The 27,691-nt window shown below is 34.3% G+C and overlaps 1 protein-coding gene across 12 annotated transcripts in view; it reads right to left on the bottom strand.

The window, feature by feature from the left end:
- The window catches only part of EXOC6 (exocyst complex component 6), a 352,011-nt gene that overhangs the window by 121,993 nt on the left and 202,327 nt on the right, over positions 1-27,691 (bottom strand). For all 12 annotated transcript variants that reach the window (XM_072739522.1, XM_072739519.1, XM_072739524.1 and 9 more), the window contains 6 exons: positions 24,770-24,922; positions 22,883-22,951; positions 10,939-11,022; positions 5,644-5,690; positions 5,389-5,509; positions 4,125-4,196 (listed from right to left, as the gene is read on the bottom strand). In XM_072739522.1, coding sequence (XP_072595623.1) covers positions 4,125-4,196; positions 5,389-5,509; positions 5,644-5,690; positions 10,939-11,022; positions 22,883-22,951; positions 24,770-24,922 — 546 coding nt within the window. The remainder of the gene's footprint in view (positions 1-4,124; positions 4,197-5,388; positions 5,510-5,643; positions 5,691-10,938; positions 11,023-22,882; positions 22,952-24,769; positions 24,923-27,691) is intronic.

Raw genomic sequence — 27,691 nt, 5'->3', positions numbered from 1 at the left:
TTGTTCTCCTCTTATCTATAAACAGTCCTTCAGTTTCCCTTTTTCTTCTATCTCTATCCTTAAATTCTTCCTCTAGGTCTCTAGCATAATCTGAAATCTACTGACCTCAAACACTATTTTCTCTGATTATTCTGAATCTACATCTCTAGTTTTGCCTCTGAAAAGTTCCAAATATTTAATTCCAACACCTGTTAGATATCTCCAGTCTGTCAAGAAGCATGCTAGAGTTAACTTATTTCTTCCCTTTCCAGCTAAACAAAGTGTTTTTCCTATTTCTTGTGTAATAGTTCTACCATCAATCCAGTTTATCAGGTAAGAAACTTGAAAAAAAACATCTAAATGATCCCACAGACAAACATATCTAATCATTTACCAAATTCTTTTGATTTTATCTCCTTCACAAATCTCAAATCTGTCATTCTTCTCCATCACTTATTTTTCCAGAAGTATTCCCAGTGCCACTGCTTTATTTCAGTCCTTCACAACTCTTGCCTAGACCGGTAAGAGCTTCCTAAAGTTCCAACCATCTGTCTCTTTCAACTCAATGTATTGTCAAGACTCCAAATTATCATTTAAAGTACAAATCTGATCATGCCATTCCACTGGTTAAAAACTACCAAAGGCTTATTACTAAAGTCCCACAAGTCCTGCCATAATTTGGGTTAAACTACCTTGTCAGGTTCATTACCACTATTTGCCTTTCTTTGCTCACACCCATCTACTATAGTTTCTTTCACAATCAAGCTGCTTGACCAATCTCATGCTCATCATACTATCCTTCCATCTATATTTTACACATGCTATTTAATTTTCTCTGCCATTCATAGCCCTTTCTTGATATGTACTTGCTGAACTCCTCTTTTAAATTACAACTCACATTTCAACTTTCGATACAGACTTTCCCAACTCCTGGAATCAAAGTTAGATATTCCGTCTTCTGCAAGCCCAAAGCTTTTTAATATACTGCTATATTAATATGTCCTATACATCTTGTTTACAACAAAGCTGTAAATTTCTTGAAGGATTTTTATATCCCTACTGTCTTACTGATTTTTAAGTCTGTATCATTTTACACATCACCTAGCTACTAGCATATGGTGGGTGCTCCAAAAATGTTAGTGCATGAATCATAAATGTTTACTTCTTTTTTTTTAAAAGATTTTGTTTATTTATTTACGATAGAGAGAGAGAGAGAGAGAGAGAGAGAGAGAGAGGCAGAGACACGGGCAGAGGGAGAAGCAGGGTCCATGCAGGGAGCCCGACATAGGACTCGATCCTGGGTCTCCAGGATCACGCCCTGAGCCAAAGGCAGGCGCTTAAACCGCTGAGCCACCCAGGCTGCCCTAAATGTTTACCTCTGATTGCTTAATAGGCAATTAACAGAACTATAATATGCTGGTGTTACTTGTCAATGTTATTTAGTCAGCTTTAAATAATAAAATGAAATATGAAAATTTTCCTTAGGGTGGCAAAGTGTCCATTTTCAAAAGTAAATATCAAGCAATATTTCTTAGTTTTTATATTTGTTTTCATATTTGTTATCACACTTACAACTCAGAACAATCCCCAATTCTTCAATTAAAAGGTACAACTTGGAACATCCCTGGGTGGCTCAGCGGTTTAGCGCCTGCCTTCGGCCCAGGGCATGATCCTGGAGTCCAGGAATCGAGTCCCGCATCGGGCTCCTTGCATGGAGCCTGCTTCTCTCTCTGCCTCTCTCTGTGTGTCTCTCATGAATAAATAAATAAAATCTTTAAAAAAAAAAAAAAAAGGTACAACCTGGGGGGGGGGGCACCCAGGCAGCTCAGTTAAATGTCCATCTCTTAATTTTCACACAGGTCATGATCTCAGGGTCGTCAGGCTCTGTACTGGGTGTGGAGCCTACTGGATATTCTCTCTTCCTCTGCCCCTCCCCACCTCCCTAAAAAAATAATAACTTAAGAAGTCAGCATTTATTAATTATGTATAAGGCCCACAGAGTACGCAGCCTGTCAATTTTCATTGGAATGAAAATACTGCAGGATTTCTGAATAAGTAAGTAATAAGGAGTTTGTCCATATTTGTCTTCCTGAATCTTATTTCAAAGCAGTAAGATTAGAAAGATATACTTACAAGGGTTTATACATCTATTACTGTTACTTTCTACTGCCTCTATTATACCTACATATTGTCTATCCCTTTCCTCTGATTCTCTAGAGATCCTTGGAACCACAGCACATTTATACCACATTCAGTTGTACCCAAAGTGCCAGTTCAGAACAGTCCCTCATGGTTTATAAAGAGATAAGGAGCTTGTATCAGAATACAAATCAATGCAGCTGATCTACACAAAAAAGTCTTGCTACAAAATAAATGCCAATTGAGGTAAGCTTTGTTAGTGATGTAGTTGACTTATATCCTGAAGGAAGTTCCTTTTTGCTATGGATCCATAAGAGCTGGTGGACTAGTGACTTTTTCCAGGCCAGCGAGTGTTATCCCCACCATGTCTTGAGTAGTAATGTTTTTAGTCATTAAGGGCAACAAAACTCCCTCAAGTTACTCAAAGATAAACCTAAAAAAATTAAGGTACTCTCTGATAAGACTTACCAGAAGTTTTTATTTTGCAGAGAAATCAGTATTACAGATTCATGAAAAAAAATCCGCATTATCCTGATGCTACAGTATAAGGCACAGAAATTAATAAAGATATAAGATAAAATAATTGACTAAAGTAGTATGTCAAATCTTCTTAGATTTAATAATCAAGTAGATAACTATTATTCTAGGATGAAGACTCTTGTGATGAAGCAAATAGTTTAAATTAGCATTTCCCAAAGCATATTATATAAAGTTCTAGATCTACAAGATGTCATATGGGGGAAAAAAGATTCAAGGGTCAAATATACTGGGAAAATACTGCATAAATACCTTCCTTTTGGAATCATATGGTATAAATCTGCTCTGAGAAAGGCTTTTAGTGTAGAAATCTGTTTTACTTCACTTATTTCCCAAATGTTTTTGACCACAGAACTCTTTTTAAAGCAACATCTAAAAAAAAAAATAAGAAAATAAAAAAAAAAATAAAGTAACATCTATTACCACACTTTGGAAAATGCTAATCTATGTTTCATGAAATGTTCTTCCAACCATAAAAATCCTGTAAGTTTAAGCATGAAAACAAAACGCAATTAATTCTTGACCATCCACGATCAAAAAAAGGGACAAGCTTAAAACTTTGTTACTGAAAATCACAAAGGCACTGAATTTTGAGACAATTCAATTTTAATCTTATTTTAAAAAAAGAAAAAGACAGAAGTAAAATGGTTTGCTCAGTCATAGTACACCTGAAATTAGGAAGGAAATGAGTGGATACAGCTTTCAAACTACATGTTTTCATATTTGTTATCACACTTACAACTCAGAACAATCCCCAAAACTAGTAATAAAATCATTTCCACCAGTGAGGATCTAAAGCTTAGAAAAATTGTAAACATACAATTAGTCAAAGCAGAAGTGAAATATAAACTCAGGGTCTTGTGTGACTCCCAGAGCCCATGCTCACTGTCCTAAAGCAGATCTTGTATCTTCTCATTCTAGTTCAGAGTTCTTTCCACTACACTCTGCACTTTTTTTTAATTATAAAAATATCTAAATAAACAATTTATTCTAACCAAATGACCAATATTTTAAAAGATGGTAATATTGGGATCCCTGGGTGGCGCAGCAGTTTGGCGCCTGCCTTTGGCCCAGGGCGCGATCCTGGAGACCCGGGATCGAATCCCATGTCGGGCTCCCGGTGCATGGAGCCTGCTTCTCCCTCTGCCTGTGTCTCTGCCTCTCTCTCTCTCTCTGTGTGTGACTATCATAAATAAATAAATAAATAAATAAATAAATAAATAAATAAATAAATAAATAAATAAATAATAAATAAAAAGATGGTAATATTTCCTTAGCTCTGTCCAAGCTTCATAATCAGGAAGCAGCAGAGAACTGAAAAGTCTTGGAATACCAATACATAAGCACACATTTGGTTACTACTAATTTTTTCCCATTAATCCATAATAAAATAAATGAGCATGGTCTGTATTTTGTATATCCTTATATGATCAAAATAGGCATTAAATGAAAATTAGAATATTACCCACCTGCAAAGTATCTGCAAATATCACAATGAGATTCTTCAGTTCCAGAACAAGGTCAGGATCAGTACAATAAGACTGGGGGAGGGAGGTAAAGGGATGGAAATAGAAACAAGGAAACAAATATAAACCAGGATCATTTGATTAAAAACAAACCAAACCTGAAAAGTTTTCCTTTAGTATGCCAGACTTATTATAAATTTAAAATCTTGATTATTAGTTGGATCCATGGCTGGCTTCCTCTATTCAGTAAAAATTCTTGGAGAAAAACCATAACAGAATGTACCTGAAGTATCCGTATTACATGAAATGTTATTCCAATATAAGAATGACAACTGAAGATTCTTCTTATTAATTCACCAAAAAAACTAATCTGTTTCAAAAGGATAGTGAAACTCATTCTGTCCCCTTAATAGCATTTAACAAGATTTTTAGTGTGATATGTTGCATTTAATACCTTATGACTTTGTATTTGATGTCATATAATTAGTAGGAAGCACGCTATAATTTTACATATTCAGAGCTGGTCTGAGTGTAAACCATGAAAAAACATCGTTCTTCATTGGTATGTTAGATAAAGTTATAATTGACTGGACAAATACTATATAAAGAATCTACAATCCTGATAAATTAAAAATATAGTATTTTTATAATCTAAATACTACATAAGCTAATATCCCTTTAAAATATTTTCAATCTCTATGCTCAATAACAGTCTTTATAAATAACACTAACATATTATTTCCACAAAAGGTGTATTATGCAAATATCTGATCATTTTACTTCAATTCATTTAAAAAATTACATAAAGATTCATTATTTCAAATGAGTTCAAATTTTGACAATTGCATATTTTTAGGATATTTGTAACTGTGTTACAGCAAACAAATTATAAACATCGAAGAACAAGTTCAATTGAGTTTTAATGGTGGAGTTTATTTTGGAAACAAAGAATTTGGAATGATAATTAAAAACCCTTTCTTCACGGTCCTTTTCAGTGATCTAATGAAGAGGTCAGTTGAGACTAATGAGACCAGCTTAATTCTTCATTTTCTATAATGCTGGACTAAAAGTGCCTTGAGAAGCCCCAGTCAGTTGCAAAATCACAGCTCAGTGTTACCAAACAAAAGCCTAACATTACTACTTCCAAATCTGAGCTGCTATCAAAAGATGCAGAAAGATGGAGTTAGTTTTCTTCTGACATTATGCATTTAGGAAGTTCTTGAAGTAACTGAATTAAAAATTTAGTAACATAATTTGTCTGACTTACTGAATGAGCTCTAAGGACAGCAATTATCTTTGAGAGGGCCATGTTCCAAAGTTCATCAGTGTATGCCCTGGTTACTAATCCTTGGGTCACATGTAAAATGTGATCTTCCACCACAAAGAACCTAAAAACAGTAATTACCAACATACTGTATGTTAAAAAAACAAAAACAAAACAAAACAAAAAAACCCAAATAGAAAACAAGCAGTTCTGACATTTAACATAAAAATAATAGTTATTTCCAAATTAGATACATACCCTACAATTTGAGTGAAATATCTTCTATACCCATCAACTGTTTCAGGCTTTAAATGAAAAATAAAAATAAATTTAAACCAATAAATACTGGTAACATAAAAGTAAGTTTCAAGTCACTACATCATTTATTAACAAATAATTACTGAGAATCTACTATATGCAACATACATTTTTAAAGCACCAGAGATATACTAGTAAAAACCAGAAAGTCCTTATCCTTATGGAACTTACATTCAAAAGGAGACAGACAATAAACAAGTTAAAAAGTAAATATAATTTCAGAACCCTCTTCTCAATAAGCTAGTTCAAGCCACCGTAATTTCTCACTTGTGCAGAATTTCACTACGTGAAAGTTCTCACATAATTTCTCTCTCATCATTCTCCTACCCAGTCTCACCAGCTTTCAGACTTGCTCTCTACAGTCTATTCTCCAGACAGCTATCAGAATACTTTTTAAAGAGTAATCAAATCTTGATATCTTCTGCTAAAAACCTTCAATGACTTTATATCTGATTCATAATAAAAGTCAAACTCCTTAAAAATGATCTGTAATTGCATGTTAATAACCTTAACAAAAGGCATATAGAAAAATATTTTATCATTTGAATTTCATTCTTAGAAGTTTATTACATGAAATATTTCATTATTTTAATTAAGTTTAAATGTTGTATTCTGCATATTTCATAAATGTGATAAAAATTTTCAAACACCTGGGAAGTTCTTTTCAGGTTGTTGGAAAAGAAATGTTTTTTACCATTTAGCTTAAAATACTATGATCAAGGTACTGGGTGGCTCAGTGGTTGAGCATCTGCCTTTGGCTCAGAGCGTGATCCCAGAATCCTGGGATCGAGTCTCTCATCCAGCTCCCTGCAGGGAGCCTGCTTCTCCCTCTACCTATGTCTCTGCCTCTCTGTGTGTGTGTGTCTCATGAATAAAATCTTTCAAAAATAAAAGAAAATACTATGATCAGAAAGAAAGGAGTTTATACGATACCAGATGTTTGATATCTCTTGATACTTCCTTTATAACATTTATAGTCACATTTTATAATGTGCCATGTGTGCTTGAGAAGTTGTTTTACAGTTGTTACAGTAGGCTTCTACATGATTCATTAGATCAAGTCTATCGAGCATGTCATGTATTCTTACTGATATTTTATGTGGTTTATTAGATACTAAGACATACTTAAAAATCTACTATGGATGTCCTTTTAGTTGTGGCAATCTGGCATTATATATTTTTAACCAATGTTATCAAGTGCTTACAGGTTTCAATTACCATTTTTTTATCAACTCTAAGACATGAATATTTTATTTTCTATCATTCTAGGTCTTTTTATATTATATGTAAGTATACACCCCATTTCTATTCTTTTACTGGTTACTCCAGAATTACATTATGCATATTTAAAATATGCAAAATCTAAAATCATCAGTATTTTTACTCTTTTGGACAATTCAGAAAACTGCAGCATAGTTTCATTTTATTAATTCCCATATCATGTTTATGCTTTTGTTGTTGTGCATTTTAATTCTATCTTGTTTAATTTTTTTTTAAGATTTTATTTCTTTATTCATGAGAGACAGAGAAAGAGAAAGAAAGGCAGAGTCACGGTCAGAGGGAGAAGTAGGCTTTATGCAGGGAGCCCGATGCAGGACTCAATCCCAGGACCCCAGGATGACACCCTGGGCTGAAGGCAGCACTAAACTGCTGAACCACCTGGGCTGCCCTAATTCTATCTTGTTTTAAAGTCCAGAATATTTATTAACATTATTTTCTACAACTGACATAGATTCATCCACATATTTATACTTTCTTTGCTATCCATTCCTTCTAGCATCTCATATCTTTTATTTGGCACCCTTTCCTTTTGCTTGGAATAGATTCTTTAGAATTTTCTTAATAAGGATATCTTAGTATCCAATTCTCCTCTTCTTTGTCTGAAAATGACTCTCTCTGCCTTTGTTTCACTAGATATAGAATACCAGGTTAACAGTTTTTTTTTTTAAGATTTTATTTATTTATTCACAGACACAGAGAGAGAGAGAGAGACAGAGACACAGGCAGAGGGAGAAGCAGGCTCCATGCAGGGAGCCCAATGTGGGACTTGATCCCGGGTCTCCAGGATCACACCCCAGGCTGCAGGCGGTGCCAAACCGCTGCGCCACTGGGGCTGCCCAACAGTTATTTTTTTAGCATTTTAAACATTCCATTGTTTTCATTTCTCGTGAGTAAAAACCTACAAGCAAGACCACTGGGCTGTATGATAAGTGTATGCCTAACATTATAACAAATTGCCAAACTATTTTCCAAGGCAGCTGCATAATTTTTAGAACCACCAGAAGTATACGAGAGTTCCAGTTGCTCCGTATCTCACCAGCACTTGCTATTATCAATCTTTTTAATTTTAGCCTTTCAAGTAGGTAAATAGTGGTATCTAATTGTGGTTTTAATTTGCATTTCTCTGATGAAAAACGATATTGAACATCTTTTCATGTGCTTAATTTTCATCTGTGTATCTAGTAAAATATCTTCTTTTATCCATTAGTTTGTCTTTAATTATTTAGTTACACAAATTCTGAGTACAAGTCCTTTGTTAAACACAAGTTTTGCAAATATTTTCTCCCCACCTGTCTTTTCACTTTCCTGACAGTGCATTTTGAAGAGGAGTTTCTCATTTTGATGTTCAATCTATCAATTTCTTTCTCTTATGGTTCATACTTTATGTATGTCACCTAAGAAAATACTGTTTAACCCAAGGTCACAAAAACGTTTCTTTTTCTAAAAGTTTTATAAATTTAGCTCTTGCATTTAGGTCCATGATCCATTTCTTGAATTGTTGAGGTAAAAGTCAATATTCATTTTTTTGCATATGGATAATTTAATTATCTTATGGTCAAAAGACATACTTTGTATGATTTGAAGTCTTTTTTTTTTTAAGATTTTATTTATTTATTCACAGACACAGAGAAGAGAGAGAGAGAGAGGCAGAGACACAGGCAGAGGGAGAAGCAGGCTCCATGCAGGGAGCAGGATGTGGGACTTGATCCCGGGTCTCCAGGATCACACCCCAGGCTACAGGTGGCGCCAAACCACTGTGCCACTGGGGCTGCCTGATTTCAAGTCTTTTATATTTGTTGAGATTTATTTTATAGCCCAGAATATGCTCTATCTTGGTAAAACTTCTACGTGTATTTGAAAAGCATGTGCATTTCTGCTATTTGGGGTAGAGTATTCAATAAATGTCAATTAGCTTAAGTTAGCTGATACTATTTTTCACATCTTCTATTTTCTCTTTATCTTTGCATTCTGCAGTTTCACTGTAAGTTCTTTCCAAGTGTATTTCTTTTCATCTTACCTACTTAGGATTCCTCGGGCTTGAATCTCTAAGTTTCTATTTCTTGTCCATACTGGAAAATTCTCAGCCATTATGTTCTCAAATACTCTTCTGTCCCACTTATTCTATCTTCTCTTTCTGTAACTTCAACTAGATGTTAGACTTTCTCCCTGTATCTCCCTATATCTCTCTTCTGTAGTCTTTTTTTTCTCTTCTGTATTCTTATCCTCTTAAGTCTGTGATGCTTTCTAGATAATTTCTTCAGATCAACTAATAGAATTTACCAACTGCTAAACCTATTCATAACATTTTTAATTTTAGTTAATATATCTTTATTTTCAAGGTATTCTATTTGGTTTTTCTTCATTTTGGTCATTCCTTCATGTTCCCTATTTACATCGACAAGCTTGCTGTTTATTTCTTTAATTATATTAAATGGCTAATAATTCAAATACTGAAAGTCTTTTTAGAACTTATTTCTGTTGCCAATATTTTTAATGATTTTCACTTGTTTGAAAATTATTTTTGACTGTGACTTACTAATTTTCCTTGAAACTATGATATGAAAGTTGAGAAATCTGCATTTGCTTCTACTGGGCAATATCAGCATAGAACAACTTCAAACTGAATTTTCAACTTGAGATTTTTTTTTTGACTATCCAAATAGAATGAATTTGGGTTGCAAATACATGTGAAAAATGGCTTGTTATATATTTTTAAAGATTTTTTCTCCTTGTTCCTTCAGAACCAGCATTTAAGATGGGAAATTTCTGGGCAGCCCGGGTGGCTCAGCGATTTAGCGCTGCCTTCAGCCCAGGGCCTGATCCTAGAGACTCAGGATCAAGTCCCATGTCGGGCTCCCTACATGGAGCCTGCTTCTCCCTCTGCTTGTGCCTCTCTCTCTCTCTCTCTCTCTCTCTCTCTCTCTCTCTCTCTCATGAATAAATAAAATCTTAAAAAAAAAAAAGATAGGCAATTTCTTTATAGTGTTTAGCAGAAAGATCAGAGAGGTCTTGTTAGATTTTTTAAATAACATTGTGCCCATTTTTTTTTAAGTAAATCTCTATATCCAACAGGGGGCTCAAACTCCTAATTCCAAGATTAAGAGTTGCATGCTCTCCTGACTAAGCCAGCCAGGTGTCCCTAGATGTTTTTCATCTTTAGGTCATCCTAATAGTGAGGCTCTAATTCTTTGGAGTCTCTGCTTTCTAAGGAAGACAACTTCTTATCAGCTCCTTTAGGAGGCTTTGGACATAGGCCTCTGTATTCCCATGTCCTCAAAATTCATACTTTCCAATTCAGCAGATACCCCTAAGATAAAAGCCACAATTAGTGCTTCATTAAACCTATCTGGATTTCTGCTTCATTTAGGTTTTCCTGTTTTATTTTATAGTTGAATATATGGAGATATAAGTTAAATACAATAAACCTCACTTTTTCATATACTGTTTCTGCAAGTTTTCACAAACATATTTAGTCACATAATTATCATCATAATCGACATACAGAGTAATTCCATATTCACTTAAGTTTTTGTCCTGACTATACTTTTCTACCAAATCTTCAGTGCATTTAAAAATAATTTTTAAAAATTTTAAATGCATTATCCAGCATCTTTGTTTTTTCATAAGAACAACTTAAAAGTACATAGTCTACCATATTGTCAGAAATGAATTACCACTCCCTGATACTTTATATATCTACTTGTTTAACTTTTTATTTATTCACTGCTTATTTTATTTGTTTACTACCTTCCCTAATAGAATGTAAGCTCATGAGAGAAAGAACTTACTTGTTTTGCTCACTGCTATACCCTTAGCACCTAAACCAATTATTGGAAATGGAAGGTGTTCAGTATTTGTTGTTGAATGAATAGTGTTACATGCTCTGAAGAAACTAAAACAGTGTAAGAGGCAAAAAGTAACAACACAATCAATTCAAAAATTTCACATACTTACCATATTTGACTGAGGTTGCAATACCAGTCTTGCTTGTTTCTTTCTTTGTTTTCGGTAATAATTTTCAAATGTTTCTTCATCACCCTAAAGTAAAATTAGCAGAGTAATGAAACACACACACACTAAAGAACAGATAATTTCTTTCTTTTTTTTTTTTTTTTTTAGATTTACTTATTTATTTGAGATAGAGAGAAAATGATTGGGGAGAGAAGCAGAGGGAGAGAGAGAGAATCTCCAGCAGACTCCCCACTGAGCAGGGAGCATGATGCAGGCTCAATCTCACGACCCTGAGATGGTGACCTGAGCCAAAATCAAGAGTTCGATCCTGAGCCACACAGGTACCCTAACAGAAAACTTCTTTACCCCCAAGAGTCATTTTAAATCTTCTAACAAATGGAATATAAACACTGAAATGGTATTTCATACTGAATGTCAAGAATAAGTTTTTGGCTTTATAGCTCAAAAACAGTAATCTTGTTTGTTACCATGACAATTAGGAAGACTAAATGTAAATTCAAACAATTTGACAGTTGCCCAACTTAATATTAAGGTTTTGTAGACTTCTGACTGACCAACTCAAAATATGGCTATCTGTGAGGGAACTAAATAGAAATTCAGCTGTCAAGCTTAAACTTCTGAACATGTTGTAGAAGACCCTACATCATCTGGCACCTTCCTCCATTTCCTGCCTCATATTATAGTATACTCAATATACCATTTTCTTCCTACTTCCAGGGCTTGTAGAAGCTATTCTTGAAATGTGCTTCCCAGTTCTTTTTCTCTATATGACTTTTATTCACCCTTCAGGACTCAATATAGATGTCACTTCCTTTAAAAGCCTTCCTCAACTTCCTGAGGCTTGTTTTTGTCTGTGTCCTCCCATAGCAACCTGCATATCCGTATCATTGCACTTTTCACACTGTGCAGTAAATTCTTAATTAGTAGTCTATCACAACATTATCTAATGGCACTTTCTGTGATGATGAATATTTTCTATATCTGCATTCTTAAAAGGTAACCACTAGATAGATGTGGCTACTGAGCACTTACGATGGCCAATAATAAATACTGGGACCCTGAATTTTAATTTTCTTTAAATTTAAATAGCTGCACACAGCTAGTAGTTACCATATTGGATGACAAAGATCTATCTTTACCACTGTAAGTCTGTTAGAAGAAGGTCCTATCCAACTAGTTTACCACTGTATCCTTAACACTTTACACAATGTTTGGCACATGGAAGGCAATCAATTACTATTTGCTGAGTGAATGAATAATGACTGAACAAGTAAATGAATGACTATAGATCCATTTTTTCTGTCTTCCTCTCTGCTTAAAGGACAATCCATCCAGAGTGAGAAGAAAAGGCTGAGAACCCATATCCCTACTTAAGGCTCCAAAAGAGAATCGAATAGGGGAAAAAAATAAAAACTCATATTTTCACTGAAAAAAAAAGATTTTTTTTCTGAAAACTTTAATATTTAAATAGTTAAAAAATTACTTTTCTTGGAGCACCTGGGTGGCTCAGTGGGTTCAGTGCCTGCCTTCAGCTCAGGTAATGATCCCAGGATCTTGCTCAGTAGGAGCCTGCTCCTCCCTCCCACTTATGCTCTCTCTTGCTTTCGCTTGCTATCTCTCTATCAAATAAATAAAATCTTTTTAAAAAATGACTTTTTTTAATGCCATAAAAAATAAACTCACAATGCAGAAAGTAAGTTTAGTTAGGTATCCCTCAGAGCAGTTCTTCCAGTATTTTTGTACTCAGTTAAAAGAATTTCAAAAATACTATGGTCCCCCTCACAGTTTTATTTTGGTACCTAAACCTTTTTCACCAGGAGTTTAAATAGATGTAAAGGATATAATTTCAAGTACATTATAAATAAAACTATTACATCCTCATTTAAACAATCCAATGGTTACTCACATCATTTAAAAAATATGTGAACATGCTCTTCTTTCACATTTAGAGAGTTTAGTTTTCTGTTTTTTATTTTTTATTTTTATTTTATTATTATTTTATTTTATTTTATTTTGTTTTTTATTTTTATTTTTATTTTTATTTTTTTTATTTTTATTTTTAAAGTAGGCTCCATACCTAGCATGGAGCCCAATGTGAGACTTGAACTCACAAACCTGAGATCAAGACCTGACCTGAGATCAACAGTTGGATGTTTAACCAAGCCACTCAGGCACACATCCCCCACACTTTTTATTATTATTATTATTATTATTATTATTACTATTACTATTATAAAGATTTTATTTATTTATTCATGAGAGACACAGAGAGAGGCAGAGACACAGGCAGAGGGAGAAGCAGGCTCCATGCAGGGAGCCCGACGTGGAACTCGATCCCAGGTCTCCAGGATCAGGCCCTGGGCTGAAGGAGGCGCTAAACTACTGAGCCACTGGGGGCTGCCCCCCGCCACACTTTTTAAATTTACATTCCAGACTACCACCCTTACAGATTTTTTTCAAATTTAACATGTTATTTTTTTAATACTATATTTATTTTTTTAAGTAAACTCTATCCCATATTGTAGGGCTCAAACTCATGACCTCAAAAACAAGAGTAACATGCTCTACAGACTGAGCCAGCCAGGTACTCCTCTAATACTACATTTTCTAATGTAGTATGTTTGTATTTTTATTTTATTTTTGAGGCCATAAAGCTTTAGGCATTAAGGTAGTTTTCTCCTTCTAGGTTGAATTATCATTACAATTAGTACATAACTGATCAATACAACCTAAGTTTATTATGTTAAATTAATATAACCAAAAGTAAATTTTTATTGGAAATGAATATCTTAACATGATGAATGGGGCTTTTTCAGGAACTAACAACATACTTTAAATTTTTATTTATTTTTTAAGATTTATTTTATTTGAGAAAGAGAAAGAGCACAAGCAGGAAAAGGGACTGAGGAAGAGGAACAAGCAGACTCCCTACTGAGCAAGGAGCCCAATGTGGGGCTCGATCCCAAGACCCTGGGATCATAACCTGGGCCGACCAAGCCACCCAGGCGTGTCAGCAACATACTTTTTAGTTAAAAACTCTAAGCTGCAGATTTAGTGTATTTAATTAACCAATAAATGCCCACCCTAAAACCTAATTAGCAAAGCCAGTCCTCACAGTCAAACTTTTAAGTCAATTGTATTTACTATCCCTCAGGAAAAGTCTAACTTCATGTTTCAAATTCAAAAGTTAATATGTATTGTGGAACATTATGAAAACCACTGAGAATAAATTATAAAATTACAAGAGTCATCAAGATTAAGATTATTTAAACTCAATGTGATTGTTTAATCCATTCATGAAACTTAAAAACAATATAATAAATCACTTCTCATTACTTAACTGATGTTTCTCTTTAATTTATAATAATGCAATGAAAAAAATAATGCAATGTAATATACACATAGAATTCTAAATTATTTACAAAAAGAGGAGTATGATAAAAAAATACAATATGCCTTCAGTAAATATGTGGACATATATAAACCTTTGGTGTTAAATTTTGGAAATAAGAAAATAAAATCAAGTATAAAAGTCAGGAACAACTCATTAATTTTGTTAAATATGGTGATCATTCTAGAAACTAATCAGTCTGGCAGCCAGCTTTTTTTTTTTTTTAAGATTTGATTTATTTATTCATGAGAGACAAACAGAGAGAAGCAGAGACATAAGCAGAAGGAGAAGTAGGCTCCACGCAGGGAGCCCAATGTGGGACTCAATCCAGGACCCCAGGATCATGCCCTGAGCCAAAGGCAAATGCTCAACCGCTGAGCCACCTAGGCGCCCCTTATTTTATTTTAATATGAAGTAAGAAATATCACACATGTAACTGGACTTCCATTTATGATACAATTTGGCAAAATGGCTTTTAACTGTTTTTCTGAATCACAACTTACATGAAAGAATGGTTAGTCAATATAACTTCAAAATTCTGGCGGCCCCAAAAAATACTCTAGTCATGTTTAAAAGATTCCACTTTACTAACTCATATCATTTTGGATGTTTAAAGGTTTTTCTTTACAGCAAATGACACATCCTAGGGATGTGTATTAAGATAAGCCAAAAGCACTGTTTATATTTAAACATATAGGATACAGTTTTGCTTTCAAATTTTCCTATGTTCTCACTTCTGTACTTCCATAGTACTCCCTCATAAAAGTATTATATATTCATTGTCAACAGCTGGAGAACAAAAGAGATCGGGACCTTAAATGAAAATTTTCACTACTCCCACTTATGTCATTACTAAATACCATGAACCAGAACTAAGAATATCCTACCACAGGACAAGATATAGTATTTTTAACATGGTTTACCCTTTTCTGCACAAGAAAAGAAAGAAACCCTTATGTATATAGTCCCTTAATTAATTATTAAAGGAGACTTCTCCTTTATTTGGCATCTTGGAATTTTTACACATCAAGATAATGCACAATGGTAGTAGTAATGATGGATTAATACTATGGGTATCAGTGAAGGATGTGTCTTTCTTTTATGAAGTAAGTATGGTAGCCTCCAAGATGGCTCCCAAAGATCTCTGGTGTAGTCTTGTTCCACATTCTACCAGGGCTGATCTATATGATCAGTAGGATATAGCCGAAGTAAAGGTGGGACACCTGAGTGGCTCAGTTAGTCAAGCGCCTGACTCTAGGTTTCAGCTCAGGTCATGATCTCAGGGTTATAAGATAGAGCCCTGTATTGGGCTCCCCTCAGTGCGGAGTCTGCTTCTCTCCCTCTCCCTCTGCTCCTCCCCCCACTCATGCACATGCTCTCTCTCTAAATAAAATAAAAAATAAAATCTTTTTTAAAAAGAAGTATGGGATGCCTGGGTGGCTCAGCGGTTGAGCATCTGCCTTTGGCTCAGGGTGTGATCCTGGAGTTCTGGGATCGAGTTCTATATCAGACTCCTGCAGGGAGCCTGCCTGCTTTGTCTCTCTCTCTCTCTCTGTCTCTCTCTCTCTCTTTCTCTCTGTCTCTCATGAGTAAATAAATGCATCTTTAAAGAAATAAAAATAAAAATTTAAAAAAGGAAGTAAAGGTATGTCACTTCTGATATTAGATTATAAAGGACATTATGGCTTCCATTTCAACCTCCCTCAGATCACTCATTTTGGGGAAGCTAGCTGCCATGTCATGAGGATTATCAGTCAGCCTTGTAGACAGCCTATGTAGCAAGGAATTGAGGCCTTCTGCCAACAGTCATAACAGAAGCAAATACCCCAAGCCCTATCAAGTTACAGATGACTACAGCCCTCACTGACACCTTGATGGAACCTCATGAGAGACCTCAGCCAGAAATAACCAGCTAAGCCACTTCCAGACAGCTGACCCTGTGAAATAATAAATGCAATAGTAGATAACTAACATAATACCTCAGGTAGCTTTTCTAGAAACAGACACCAAGTGATACAATAAGAAAGTCTTCAAAAGGGAGACTGTTCAAGAATTGAGGAAAGTACAAGAGAGAGTGCAGTGCCCAATTCAGGCAAAAAAGTCTTCAAGAAGACAGGCTTCAGCCTGATCTCACAGTAAAACTCTAAACGATAAGTTATATTGCAGAGGGATGGTGGTTGGGGGTGTTTCTTTTTCCTTTTTTTTTTTTTTTAAGGGGAGAAACATGTTCTTTTATTGATGCAAGTACATCCAGTCACACCAACAACTAACATCCTATGTCATGATACAACTCTGTACTCAGAGTTCATCTCAAGGTATCAAATATCATGGTTATGGTATGCATCAAATAGGGAAAAAAGGGAGCAAATGCAGGCATGGTATCAGGTAGATACTAGGACTGATGACCCAGTGAAGGGCACAATGACGGTGAAAGCTCCTTAACCGATATAAAGAAAATGTTCTAACACTGTATTCCAAATATATATTGTAAAGTTTTAAGCCTTTATCTCAACTATAAAAACAAAACAATATGTACTATCTAGAACATCTGAAAAGTGCAAAAACACTACAATACAGTGTAAAGATTCATGCTCCCCCAGGACGGAAGACTCTGAGGCACTTCCTCCAGCTGTTATAAAAGAGATCCAAGGGCATCTGGGCAGAGTGCCAAAAGTAAGAGAAAGGAGGCCAAGGTTCCCAGACAGATCACTTTTAGGAAAAAGCAGAGGATCTACATATTCTTTCCTTAAAAATTATAAGCCAGGACCCTTTGGAAAGTCTTTAAAATCCCTGAAATCCCTAGGATAACAATTCTCACACTACCTTCAGGATCCCTTATTTTAAGAAAAATGGCCTCTGAACACATAAAATTTAAATATAGCCAGCTAAGGAAATTCACATAACTCTTAGGATTTCTCAAAGCCTTAGAAATGACAAGTTATATTGTAGATACTATTTGTAGCATTTTCCAAAGAGAACCTTTTTTCCCCACAATATACCTATTTTCCTTTCATGGAACAGACATTTGATCAAACAGATCTTGGGAAATGATACCTTAAGGACTTTGGACATAGAGTTCTTTGGCTAAAACAGACTTAAAGTCAAAAGATATAGTCCTTAGGGTGCTTGGGTGGCTCATTCAGTTGAGCATCTGACTCTCAATTTTGGCTCAGGTCATGATCTCAGCATTGTAAGATCAAGCCCCATATTAGTCTCTGTGCTAGGCTTGGTGCCTGCTTAGGATTTTGTCTCTCCCCTTCCCACTACCCCACTCCTCCTCCTTCTTCTTCTACCTCTCTAAATAAGAAAAAAAGCATAAAACATGACCTAGTCCTTCAAATACTATATATTAATGAAACCCTCCTACAATAATCCTTTTATCATTACCTGAGTGATACTATATACTGAGTACTATGCTAAAGCACTTTATTATTTTTATTTACTTTAATACCCAACATAGCTTTATAAATTGTTAGTCATATTTTGCAAATAAGAAAATCAACCGAGAAAAGTAATTTTCCCAGTTACTAGTAGAAAATAGCTTAAATGAAATAACAAAAAAAAAAAAAAAAAAGAAAAAAAGAAATAACAAATGAAAGTAATTAAATAGGGATGCCTCGGTGGCTCAGTAGTTTAGTGTCTGCCTTTGGCTCAGGGCATGATCCTGAAGTCCTGGGATCGAGTCCCAAATCAGGCTTTCTGAATGAAGCCTGTTTCTCCCTCTGCCTATGTCTCTGCCTCTCTCTTTCTCTTTCTCTCTCTGTATCTCTCATGAATAAATAAATTAAATCTTTAAAGAAAAAAGAAAGTAATTATAATAATAATAATAAGGAATCAGCGTTAACAAATTTTGGCCATTTTACTTTTACAATTTTAGGTCATATATACCAACCAGAAGTTTTCATGCTAATGAAAGTTTATTTACACATACAGTACAGTAAAACCTCACACAGTAAGAAAGGAAAAAAAGAAAGGAAAAAAATTAATGAAAACTGACATATTTTAAAATTCAGCTTCCTTAAATTTATAAATTCTGTATATTATAAAGATACAAAAAATCTACAGAGAACTAAAATTAAGTTACTGAAAATTATAAACCAACAGTTAATTACAGTAACATAAATTCTGAAAGTAATCATTTATTTTGAGTATTTAAGTATTTGAATCCCATTACTTCTGAATACTCACAAAGGTTGACTGGAGTCTAAAACCTTCTATCATTCTATTGGTTCTCTACCACTGACTTTTAATTCTTTTGATCATTTAATTGTGCTTGTTTCTTTAATTTTAAATCATGAACAATGAAACAAAATTTAATACCTAATGTATCATTCTCAAGGAAGCCACACTGAAACCTCATATAATATCTGTTGGTTCAATACTTTTTTGCATCAGATATAAAGATCTATTCTTTCGCAAAGAGCTTAGTGCCTATTGATATAAAATACCAGGATAAAGATAAATAAAACAATTTTATTAAAAATTGAGTGTGGTGTTAAAGAGCCAGCTACTAATTTAGCAAAATTTTATGAAATATCAAATGCAATGAAAAGCACTAGGGAAAGAACAATAAACAACACTCATAGGGCCACTATTTTTGTGGATCATATGGATGTAGAAGAAGGATAATACAAAGTAACAGAAGTGCCTCTGGGCACTCTGCAGTTCACTGGGCCCATAGAAGACAGAAAAATTAAGCATTATCAAGCCAAAAAGCATTCTTCTCCACCAAATCCAAAAACCTATAGGAAAACATCTAATTTGAAAGGAGTTTTTAAAAGAATCAAACCACACAAGCCACTTTAACAAATGAGATAATTAAGAACTTCATCTTGATTAAAAGCCAGTATAATCTAGTTTAGAAACAAAACAAAGTAAAAAAAAAAAATTGAGATCAGACAACTGGAAGCCAATTTTTCTTTTTTCTTTTTTTTTTTTCTTAAAGATTTTTATTTATTTATTCATGAGAGACACAGAGAGAGAGAGAGTCAGAGACACAGGCAGAGGGAGAAGCAGGCTCCATGCAGGGAGCCTGAAGTGGGACTCCATACCAGGTCTCCAGGATCACACCCTGGGCTGAAGGCGGCGCTAAACCTCTAAGCTACCTGGGCTGCCCAGGAAGCCAATTTTTCAAGTTACTACATATAGCAGTGTAATCTTGACGGATCCCACCCTCTATTTGCTTCAGGTATAAATGCAGTTAAATGTATATACTACTACCTGATGTTATAAAAGATAAAATACTAAATCTGAGAAGAATCTGAGCAGTTAAATTACTTTATAACCATACACATTTGAAGAATTATTTCATCATAGAACAGACTACAAGCATTATTGTTTTTATTCAATAGTACAATTTATTATAGCTTTAAAAAGAAAACAATTTTTACATTATTCAATAAGGCTCAATACACTTGAAACATCATTAATTTGTAAAACAGTAAGTTCACATTGATATTGTGCTTATTGTTTTTACTCAGCTCATGAGTATAGAGCTGTCTTTTAATAGGGGGCTAAAAGAAAAGATGTTAACTAATGAAGATAATTCTATTTACTCTAATTAACATAATTACCATTTTTTCAATTATTTCTATTTCTTTTTTTAAAGACTATTTATTTGAGAGAGAGAGACAGTGCGCACATAAGCAGGTAGAGTGGCAGGCAGAATGAGAGGGAGAAGCAGGCTCTAAGCAAAAGCCCGATGCAGGGCTCAATCCTAGGACCCCAGAATCATGACGCAAGCCAAAGGCAGATGCTCAACTGACTCACCCACCCAGGTGCCCCATCAATTATTTCAATTTCAAATTAATCCAATTTCAGTGAATATCCAAACCTCAAAATGCCTTAAATCTAAATGCCTTCCATAGACATTTTCTAAGTGCTGAAAGAAAAAGACCAAAAATTCTATATTTAGCAAAACTACTCTTAAAATGCAAAGAAGAAATTAGGTCATTCCCAGATAAACAAAAACTGAGAGAATTTGATGCTAGTTGACCTTCCGTAAAAGAAATACTAAAGTTAGTCCTTCAGGCAAAAATAAAAGGACACTATGTAGTAACTCTAATTCACGTGAAGAAATAGGGTACCAGTTGAGGTGATATAGAGGTAAATATAAAGACAGTATAATTTGTAACTCCAGTCTTCTGATTTAGAAAACAATTCCATAAAGAAACAATTATATCATGCTTTATAATATATAAAGATGTATTAAGTATCTCAATAATTACAGAAAGGAGGAGAATTAATACAAACCAGATTGTTTTAAGGTAGAATGTCCAGGGAAAACACTAAAAAATACTCTATATATGATGTGTGTGTACATATATGTTAACTATTATATATTTATTTATATATTTTGCACATTTATATTACATATCTATATAAACATATATCTATATATTTATGTTGCTAATATATATTACACATATATTAAATGACAAGAGAATTAAATTGGTTCATGAGAAAGTGTCTATTTAATGCAAAAGAAGACAGTATTGGAGGAATACAACAAAAAAGATATAAGTAATATTAAAGCAAATGGTAGGCATAAATCTGGTCATATCAGTAATTACATTAAATGTAAAAGAACTAAACAAAAGGTAGAAATTGGCTGACTGGATTTTTAAAAATCCATCTATATGCTATCCTACAAGAGATGCACTTTTTATTTAAAAACACAGATACTGAAAGTAAAAGGATGGAAAAACATACCATGCCAACAGTAACCAAAAGAGAGTTAGAGTAGTTTTATAAATATCAGCCAAAACAGACTGTAAGCCAAAAAAATACACAAAGAATGACATTTTATAATGAAAAAAGGCTAGTCCATCGTGAAGATATAATAATTATAAACTATTCATCTAAAAACAAAGCCTCAAAAATATATGAATCAAAACTGGCAAAACTAAAGGAAGAAAATTCAACAGTTATAGTTGACTTCAGTATTACCACTTTCAATAACAGAGAGAAGATCAATAAGGAAACAGAAGACTTGAATAACAATATTAAATCAACTGGACCTAATAGGTGTCTACTGAACATACCACCCAACAACAGCCAAATACACATTCTTCTCAAGTGCACATGGAACATTCTCCAAGATAAACCATATGTTAGGCCATAAAACAAGCCTCCGTAAATTTAAAAGGACTGAAGTCATACAAAATATGATCTCTGACCACAGTAAGATTAAATTTGGAATTAGTAACAGAAAAACTTTTGAGAAATTCACAAACATGGAAATTAAACAACACACCCCTAAATACCTGTGGATTAAAGAACAAATAACAATAAATTAGAAAATATTTTAAGATGAATGGAAACAAAAACAACATACCAAACAAAACTCATGGAATGCTGCTAAAGCAGTGGTTAGAAGGAAATTTATAGCTATAAATGTCTGTATTAAAAAAGAAGAAAGATCTCAATCAATGACCTTAACTTCCAACTTTGTGAAAAAAGCCTAAGACACAAAAGACCATATTTACTATGATTCTATTTATATGAAATATCCAGAACAGGCAAATCCATTGAGAAAGAAAGTAAATGAGTGGTTGCCAAGGACTAGAGGTAGGGGACATTGAGGAGTGATTGATTTTTTTTTATTCTTTTTTTTTTTTAATTTTTATTTATTTATGATAGTCACAGAGAGAGAGAGAGAGAGAGAGAGAGAGAGAGGCAGAGACATAGGCAGAGGGAGAAGCAGGCTCCATGCACCAGGAGCCCAACGTGGGATTCGATCCTGGGTCTCCAGGATCACGCCCTGGGCCAAAGGCAGGGGACCCGAGGAGTGATTGTTAATTGGTAAAAGGTTTCCTTCTTCAGGGCAGCCATGGTGGCCCAGCGGTTTAGCGCCGCCTTCAGCCTGGGGTGTGATCCTGGAGACCCAGGATTGAGTCCCACGTCAGGCTCCCTGCATGGAGCCTGCTTCTCCCTCTGCCTGTGTCTCTGCCTCTCTCTCTCTCTCTCTCTCTGTCTGTGTCTGTCATGAATAAATAAATAAAATCCTTAAAAAAAAAAAAGGTTTCCTTCTTCAGAAATGGAATTTTCTGGCATTAGCTGTAATAGTTGCACATCCTCATAAATATGCTAAAACCACTGAAGTGTATACATTAAAAGGGTAAATTTTTTGGTATATTAATTATATCAAAATAATGTTATTATTTTTTTAAAGAATTGTTTAATCAAAAATGCAATGTAAAAAGAGTAAACAAATGTAGAAGCAATATATTTAAAAGCAACTGTGATACAACACAACGGATATGCAAGAAGAATGAAATGGAAGTATACTATTATAAGTATACTATTGTATAAGGTTCTCATAATAAAGATGAAGTGATATATCACTTGAAAGCAGACTATGATAACTTAAAAGAGTAAGTGCCTTACTCACAGAGGATATTTAAAATATTTATGTTCACTGAGCTTATGGTCAACCTTTAGAAAAGCAGTCCTAGAATGCATACATGTCTTTTTTATTATACAAATACTTATGTGGATATACAGACACAAAATACATATACGAAAGATACTCACCAAAACAGAATAAATGTGCAAACATCGATAAACAGGGGAAAAATCAACCAGATCCTGAACAGTTAAGATCTGAAAAATAAAACCACATTTTAAAAATTATCAAAGTTGGGATGCCTGGGTGGCTCAGCTGGTTAAGTATCTGACCCTATTTTAGCTCAAGTCATACTCTCAAGGTCATGGGATTGAATCCCACAATGGGCTCCACAATGGGCATGGAGCCTGCTTAAGATTCCTTCTCTCCCTCTCCCTCTCCCCACCCACCCTCCACCTACATTCACTCTCTATCAAAAAAGATCCTCCCTTTCCCTCTGCCCCTCCCCACTCTCAAAATAAATTTTTAAATAATAAAAAAATAAAAATTATCAAGCTACTGGCTTACTGTTGGGTAATATAAGTTAAAGACAGACAAGGAATCATGGACTTCATGTTATATTTATCAACTATAAAAACATTACGGTATAAACACAATGCCTTTGTAATTATTTTGGTATTTGTTCAATAGTTCATTCTTATGTATTTATCATCATTGTTGAGTGTTTTAAATTATAAGGTCATTAAAGGACAGAGACTTGTCTTGAACATGCTTGGGAGAAGAGAACACAGAGACTCTTTGAATACTGATTAAAAAAATAAAAAAGTAAATTTCAAAAACATTTATTTTCCAGAGACTAACCAGAACACGCTAATTCCATATTAAGAAGACATTATAGGGATGCCTGGGTGGCGTAGCAGTTGAGCGTCTGCCTTCGGCCCAGGGCGTGATCCTGAAGTCCCAGGATCGAGTCTCACATTGGGCTCCCTGCATGGAGCCTGCTTCTCCCTCTGCCTGTGTCTCTGCCTCTCTCTGTCTCTCATGAATAAATAAAATCTTTAATAAACAAACAAACAAAAAGACATTATACTAAGGCAGTTCATTTGTCTATATCCCGTACAATATCAGACATCCACTGCATATGCACACATACACACATTCACATATACACATGTGTGCATATACACACACAAGAAATACATATAGTCTCACTCATCCTCAGGCATATAGTAGAAACATACACACTCAAAGGAAAAGATAAAAAGTCAGGTGACAGAGACTTTGTGTAGAGAGTAAAAGAAGCAAGTAAGATTAGGATTAAATCTGGAGGGCAACCCAGGTGGTTTAGAGGTTTAGCGCCACCTTGAGCCCAGGGCATGATCATGGAGACCCCAGATCGAGTCCCACGTCAGGCTCCCTGCATGGAGCCTGCTTCTCCCTCTACCTGTGTTTCTGCCTCTCTTTCTCTCTCTGTGTCTCTCATTAATAAAATCTTTTTTAAAAATTATTTTAAAAAAAGGAATAAATCTGGATACCGAAGATGAAAGAAAGTGAACTTAAAGATAATTTCAAGTTTTCTAGACTTAAGACTTTTTTAAGATTAAAAAACTTTAATCACATTTGAACCATTTTTGCAATATCTCAATACTAACTGGGGGAAAAAAGACAGGCTTTCCAGAATTAGTCTAAACAGCAAAGCCAAGCCCATCATGAAATTAAATGTTTGCCACAGATAATTAAAATGAGTGATCACTACAAAAAAATCATTACATTTACAATATTACTGTTAATTATGGCAGAATACCTAGGGTCAACTATCTATGGCTTATTTAATATAATCTAGAATATATCCTGTTTACCTCTCAATTATGCAGTCTAATACTTCATATGACACACTGCTCTAGTAGCTCATCACAAATTGATCTATATAAATTCAATTTGCACATGGGAACACTGAAAGTCACACAGACATACATGACAACTCAAAAGAAAAAAATTCATGAAAAAAAAGAAGGGAAGAAGAAAAAGAGGGAGGGAGAGAGAGAGGGAAAAAGGAAGGAAGGAACTCCCATCACCTCCTCTTCATTTTCATCCTCTTCCTCAAATCCTTGTTTCAATTCAATTTCTTTCCTTTCTTCTGGAATTCTATCATTTAAGTACATATTCTTCCCAAATTTTACATTATTTTGCTTCTGCAGAGCAACACTGAAGGTTTTCTGCTGCTGTGCCTATTTGGGAAAAAGGAAAACTTCAGATTATAAAATTTATTCTGGTATAAAATTGGTTCAAGAATTTCATATATTCCTATCTTTCTAATGCCTTTGGGTGTAGGGTCTGGAATGATGTCTCATTTTTTATTTATGCTCTCACTCTTCTTTCTGAACAGTTGTGCCAGGGCTTATCAGTATTATTTGAAAAAAAAGACTAAGAATCAACTTTCAGCATTGTTGGTCCTCCCTAACGTATTGTTTTTCTATTATATTGATTTCTACTCTTGATTATCTTCTTCCATTCTTTTTAAAATTTCATTTTACTGTGGTAAGTACACTTAACATGAGATCTAGTCTCATGTTTTTAAATGTATATGCATTATTACATAATTAACATATACTAATATTAATATATTAATAATATATCATTGGTGACTGAGGTACAATGTTGCACAGCAGACCTCTAGAGCTTATTCATCTTGCTTAACTGAAACTCTATGCCTATTGATTAGTAATTCATTTCCCTTCTCCCAGTCCCTGGCAACCACTATTCCACTCTTTGATTCTATGAACTGGACTATTTTAGATACCTCACAGTTTCCTTTTAAGGACTGAATAATATACCATACACCACTGTATGTATATATACTGCACTTTCTTAACCCATTCATTTGTCAATGTACATCTGTGCTGTTTCTACATCTGTGTTGTTTTGCACTGTTAATTCTATAAATATGTAAGCCCCACAAGATGTTTTGTTTTTTATAGCCAATGTAATATATGCAATTTTACCCAAAATAGTTGCCCTGTTTATTTGCTACATCTCTGAGTTTCTGAGATAATTTTGTCTGAAAATAATAATTCCTTTATGTAGGCCTGCTAGAAATAAATTCTCTAGGTTCCTATCTGAAAAAAATATCTTCATTTCACCTCCATTTTTTTTAAAGCAAACTCTAACCCCCAACATGAGGCTCAAACTCACAACCCCAAGAGATCAAGAGTCATATGTTCTACCAATTGAACCAGCCAGGCACTCCCATTTCACCTCCATTTCTAAAAGATATTTTTGGTAGGTAAACAATTCTAGGTTGACAGATAAGATTTATCTACAGTTCAGATATATCAGCTCACTATCTTTTGGCTTCCATTAATTTTGCTAAGAAATCGGCTAAATATTAGTATTATTACTATTCTTTTGAAGGCAATAAATTTTTCCCTCTGGTTGCTTTTAAGATAATTTTTCTTCTTTTCCTTATTTTTCTAACATTTTATTATCATATGCCTAAATATGGAGTTTTTGTATTTCTCCTGCTTCAAATTCAATGAACTTTTTGAAACGACAGCTTAAGATCTGCTATATTTATGTCCATCTCTTTCTTCTTCCTCTGGGGCTATAATTACAAATGTTAAATCTTCCTATCTTATCTATATGTCCTTAAACTCTTTACTTTCCATCCTCTTGTCTCTTTCTTTGAGCCTCAATTTGGATATTTTCCTCTGACCTAACTTCTGGCTCATTAATTCTCTTGTCAGCTATGTCTAACATGTTCTGTCAACCACACACTGAGTTCTTAATTTGTAACGTATTTTCAGTTCTAGAATTTACAGATGGTTTGCTTTATGGTTTCCAATGATCTGCCAAAATTCTCAAGCTTGTCTTATAATTCCTTGACTATGCAAATTTTAAAGTCCATATCTAATAGTTCCATTACTTAGACTTTGTTTCCTACCCTAGCGTTAGCTTTATGTCAATTACCAAACAGTATACTCCTCTTCATTTCAATAAGTCAAGTCAAATAAGGATCCAATTATTTTAATGACCTTTGGTCAGAATATTGTCACTTTTTAAAAATAATAATCACTAACTCTTTTTTAAGTGAAAAACCAGCCACATAAAATTTAAAATACCAGAAAAATTAAAAAAGAAATGACACATGTATGAATGTACATAAAATATCCTGCCTTAACTTCAATTGATTAACAGTAATGAAAAAATGTTTAATTTTCTGAAGCTCTGAAGTTACACTGGATCATTTACTTCCTGAGTTGGCATATGTGTGTTGGTAGAAGGCACTGGTTCCCTCTTTGGCTAAAATCCCAACTCTATGAAATGTCCACTAACCTCACAGAAGGAACTACAGCATCAAGCTGTCCAAATTAACTCTGTTAATGGCTTTCTGTTTCCAGAGTACAAATCATTTTTTAAAAGCACTGCTTCTAAATTTGTTATGTACAAAACTAATATTTCATAGTATCTATGTCTTGAAAAAAGGTTCTATGCTCAAAGTATTTTATTTTTTTTAAGATTTTATTTATTTATTCATGAGAGAGAGAGAGAGAAGCAGAGACGCAGGCAGAGGGAGAAGCAGGCTCCATGCAGGGAGCCTGAACAAGGGACTGAATCCTGGGACTCTAGGATCATGCCCTGGACCAAAGGCAGGTATTAAACAGCTGAGCCACCCAGGGATCCCCTGCTCAAATAATTTAAATAAGCATCCTATATTGTATCCCCTTTCTAGATTTATAATTCATAACTACAGAAATATACTTAACTTTAACCCAGATTTATTTGACCATTTAGTCTCCTGCTTCCTCCTAAAGGATATTATTAAAATGTATACTAGAAAATGTAATATGGAAAATATGAACCGAGACCATGAATTTTAGTTGTTAAACATCTGACTACTCATAGTGGATTCATCTCTCACATTAAAAAGACGTTTAAAAAAAAAAAGTACAAGTCTGTTTTTTAGTTTAAAAAATCCTCCCCGGAGAAGCTAAAACTCA

Source organism: Vulpes vulpes, chromosome 15 (genome assembly GCF_048418805.1).
Source record: "Vulpes vulpes isolate BD-2025 chromosome 15, VulVul3, whole genome shotgun sequence".
Classification (NCBI taxonomy): Eukaryota; Metazoa; Chordata; class Mammalia; order Carnivora; family Canidae; genus Vulpes; species Vulpes vulpes.
The sequence above is the reverse complement of the archived record's forward strand: the minus strand, read 5'-3'. Positions and strand labels throughout refer to the sequence as shown.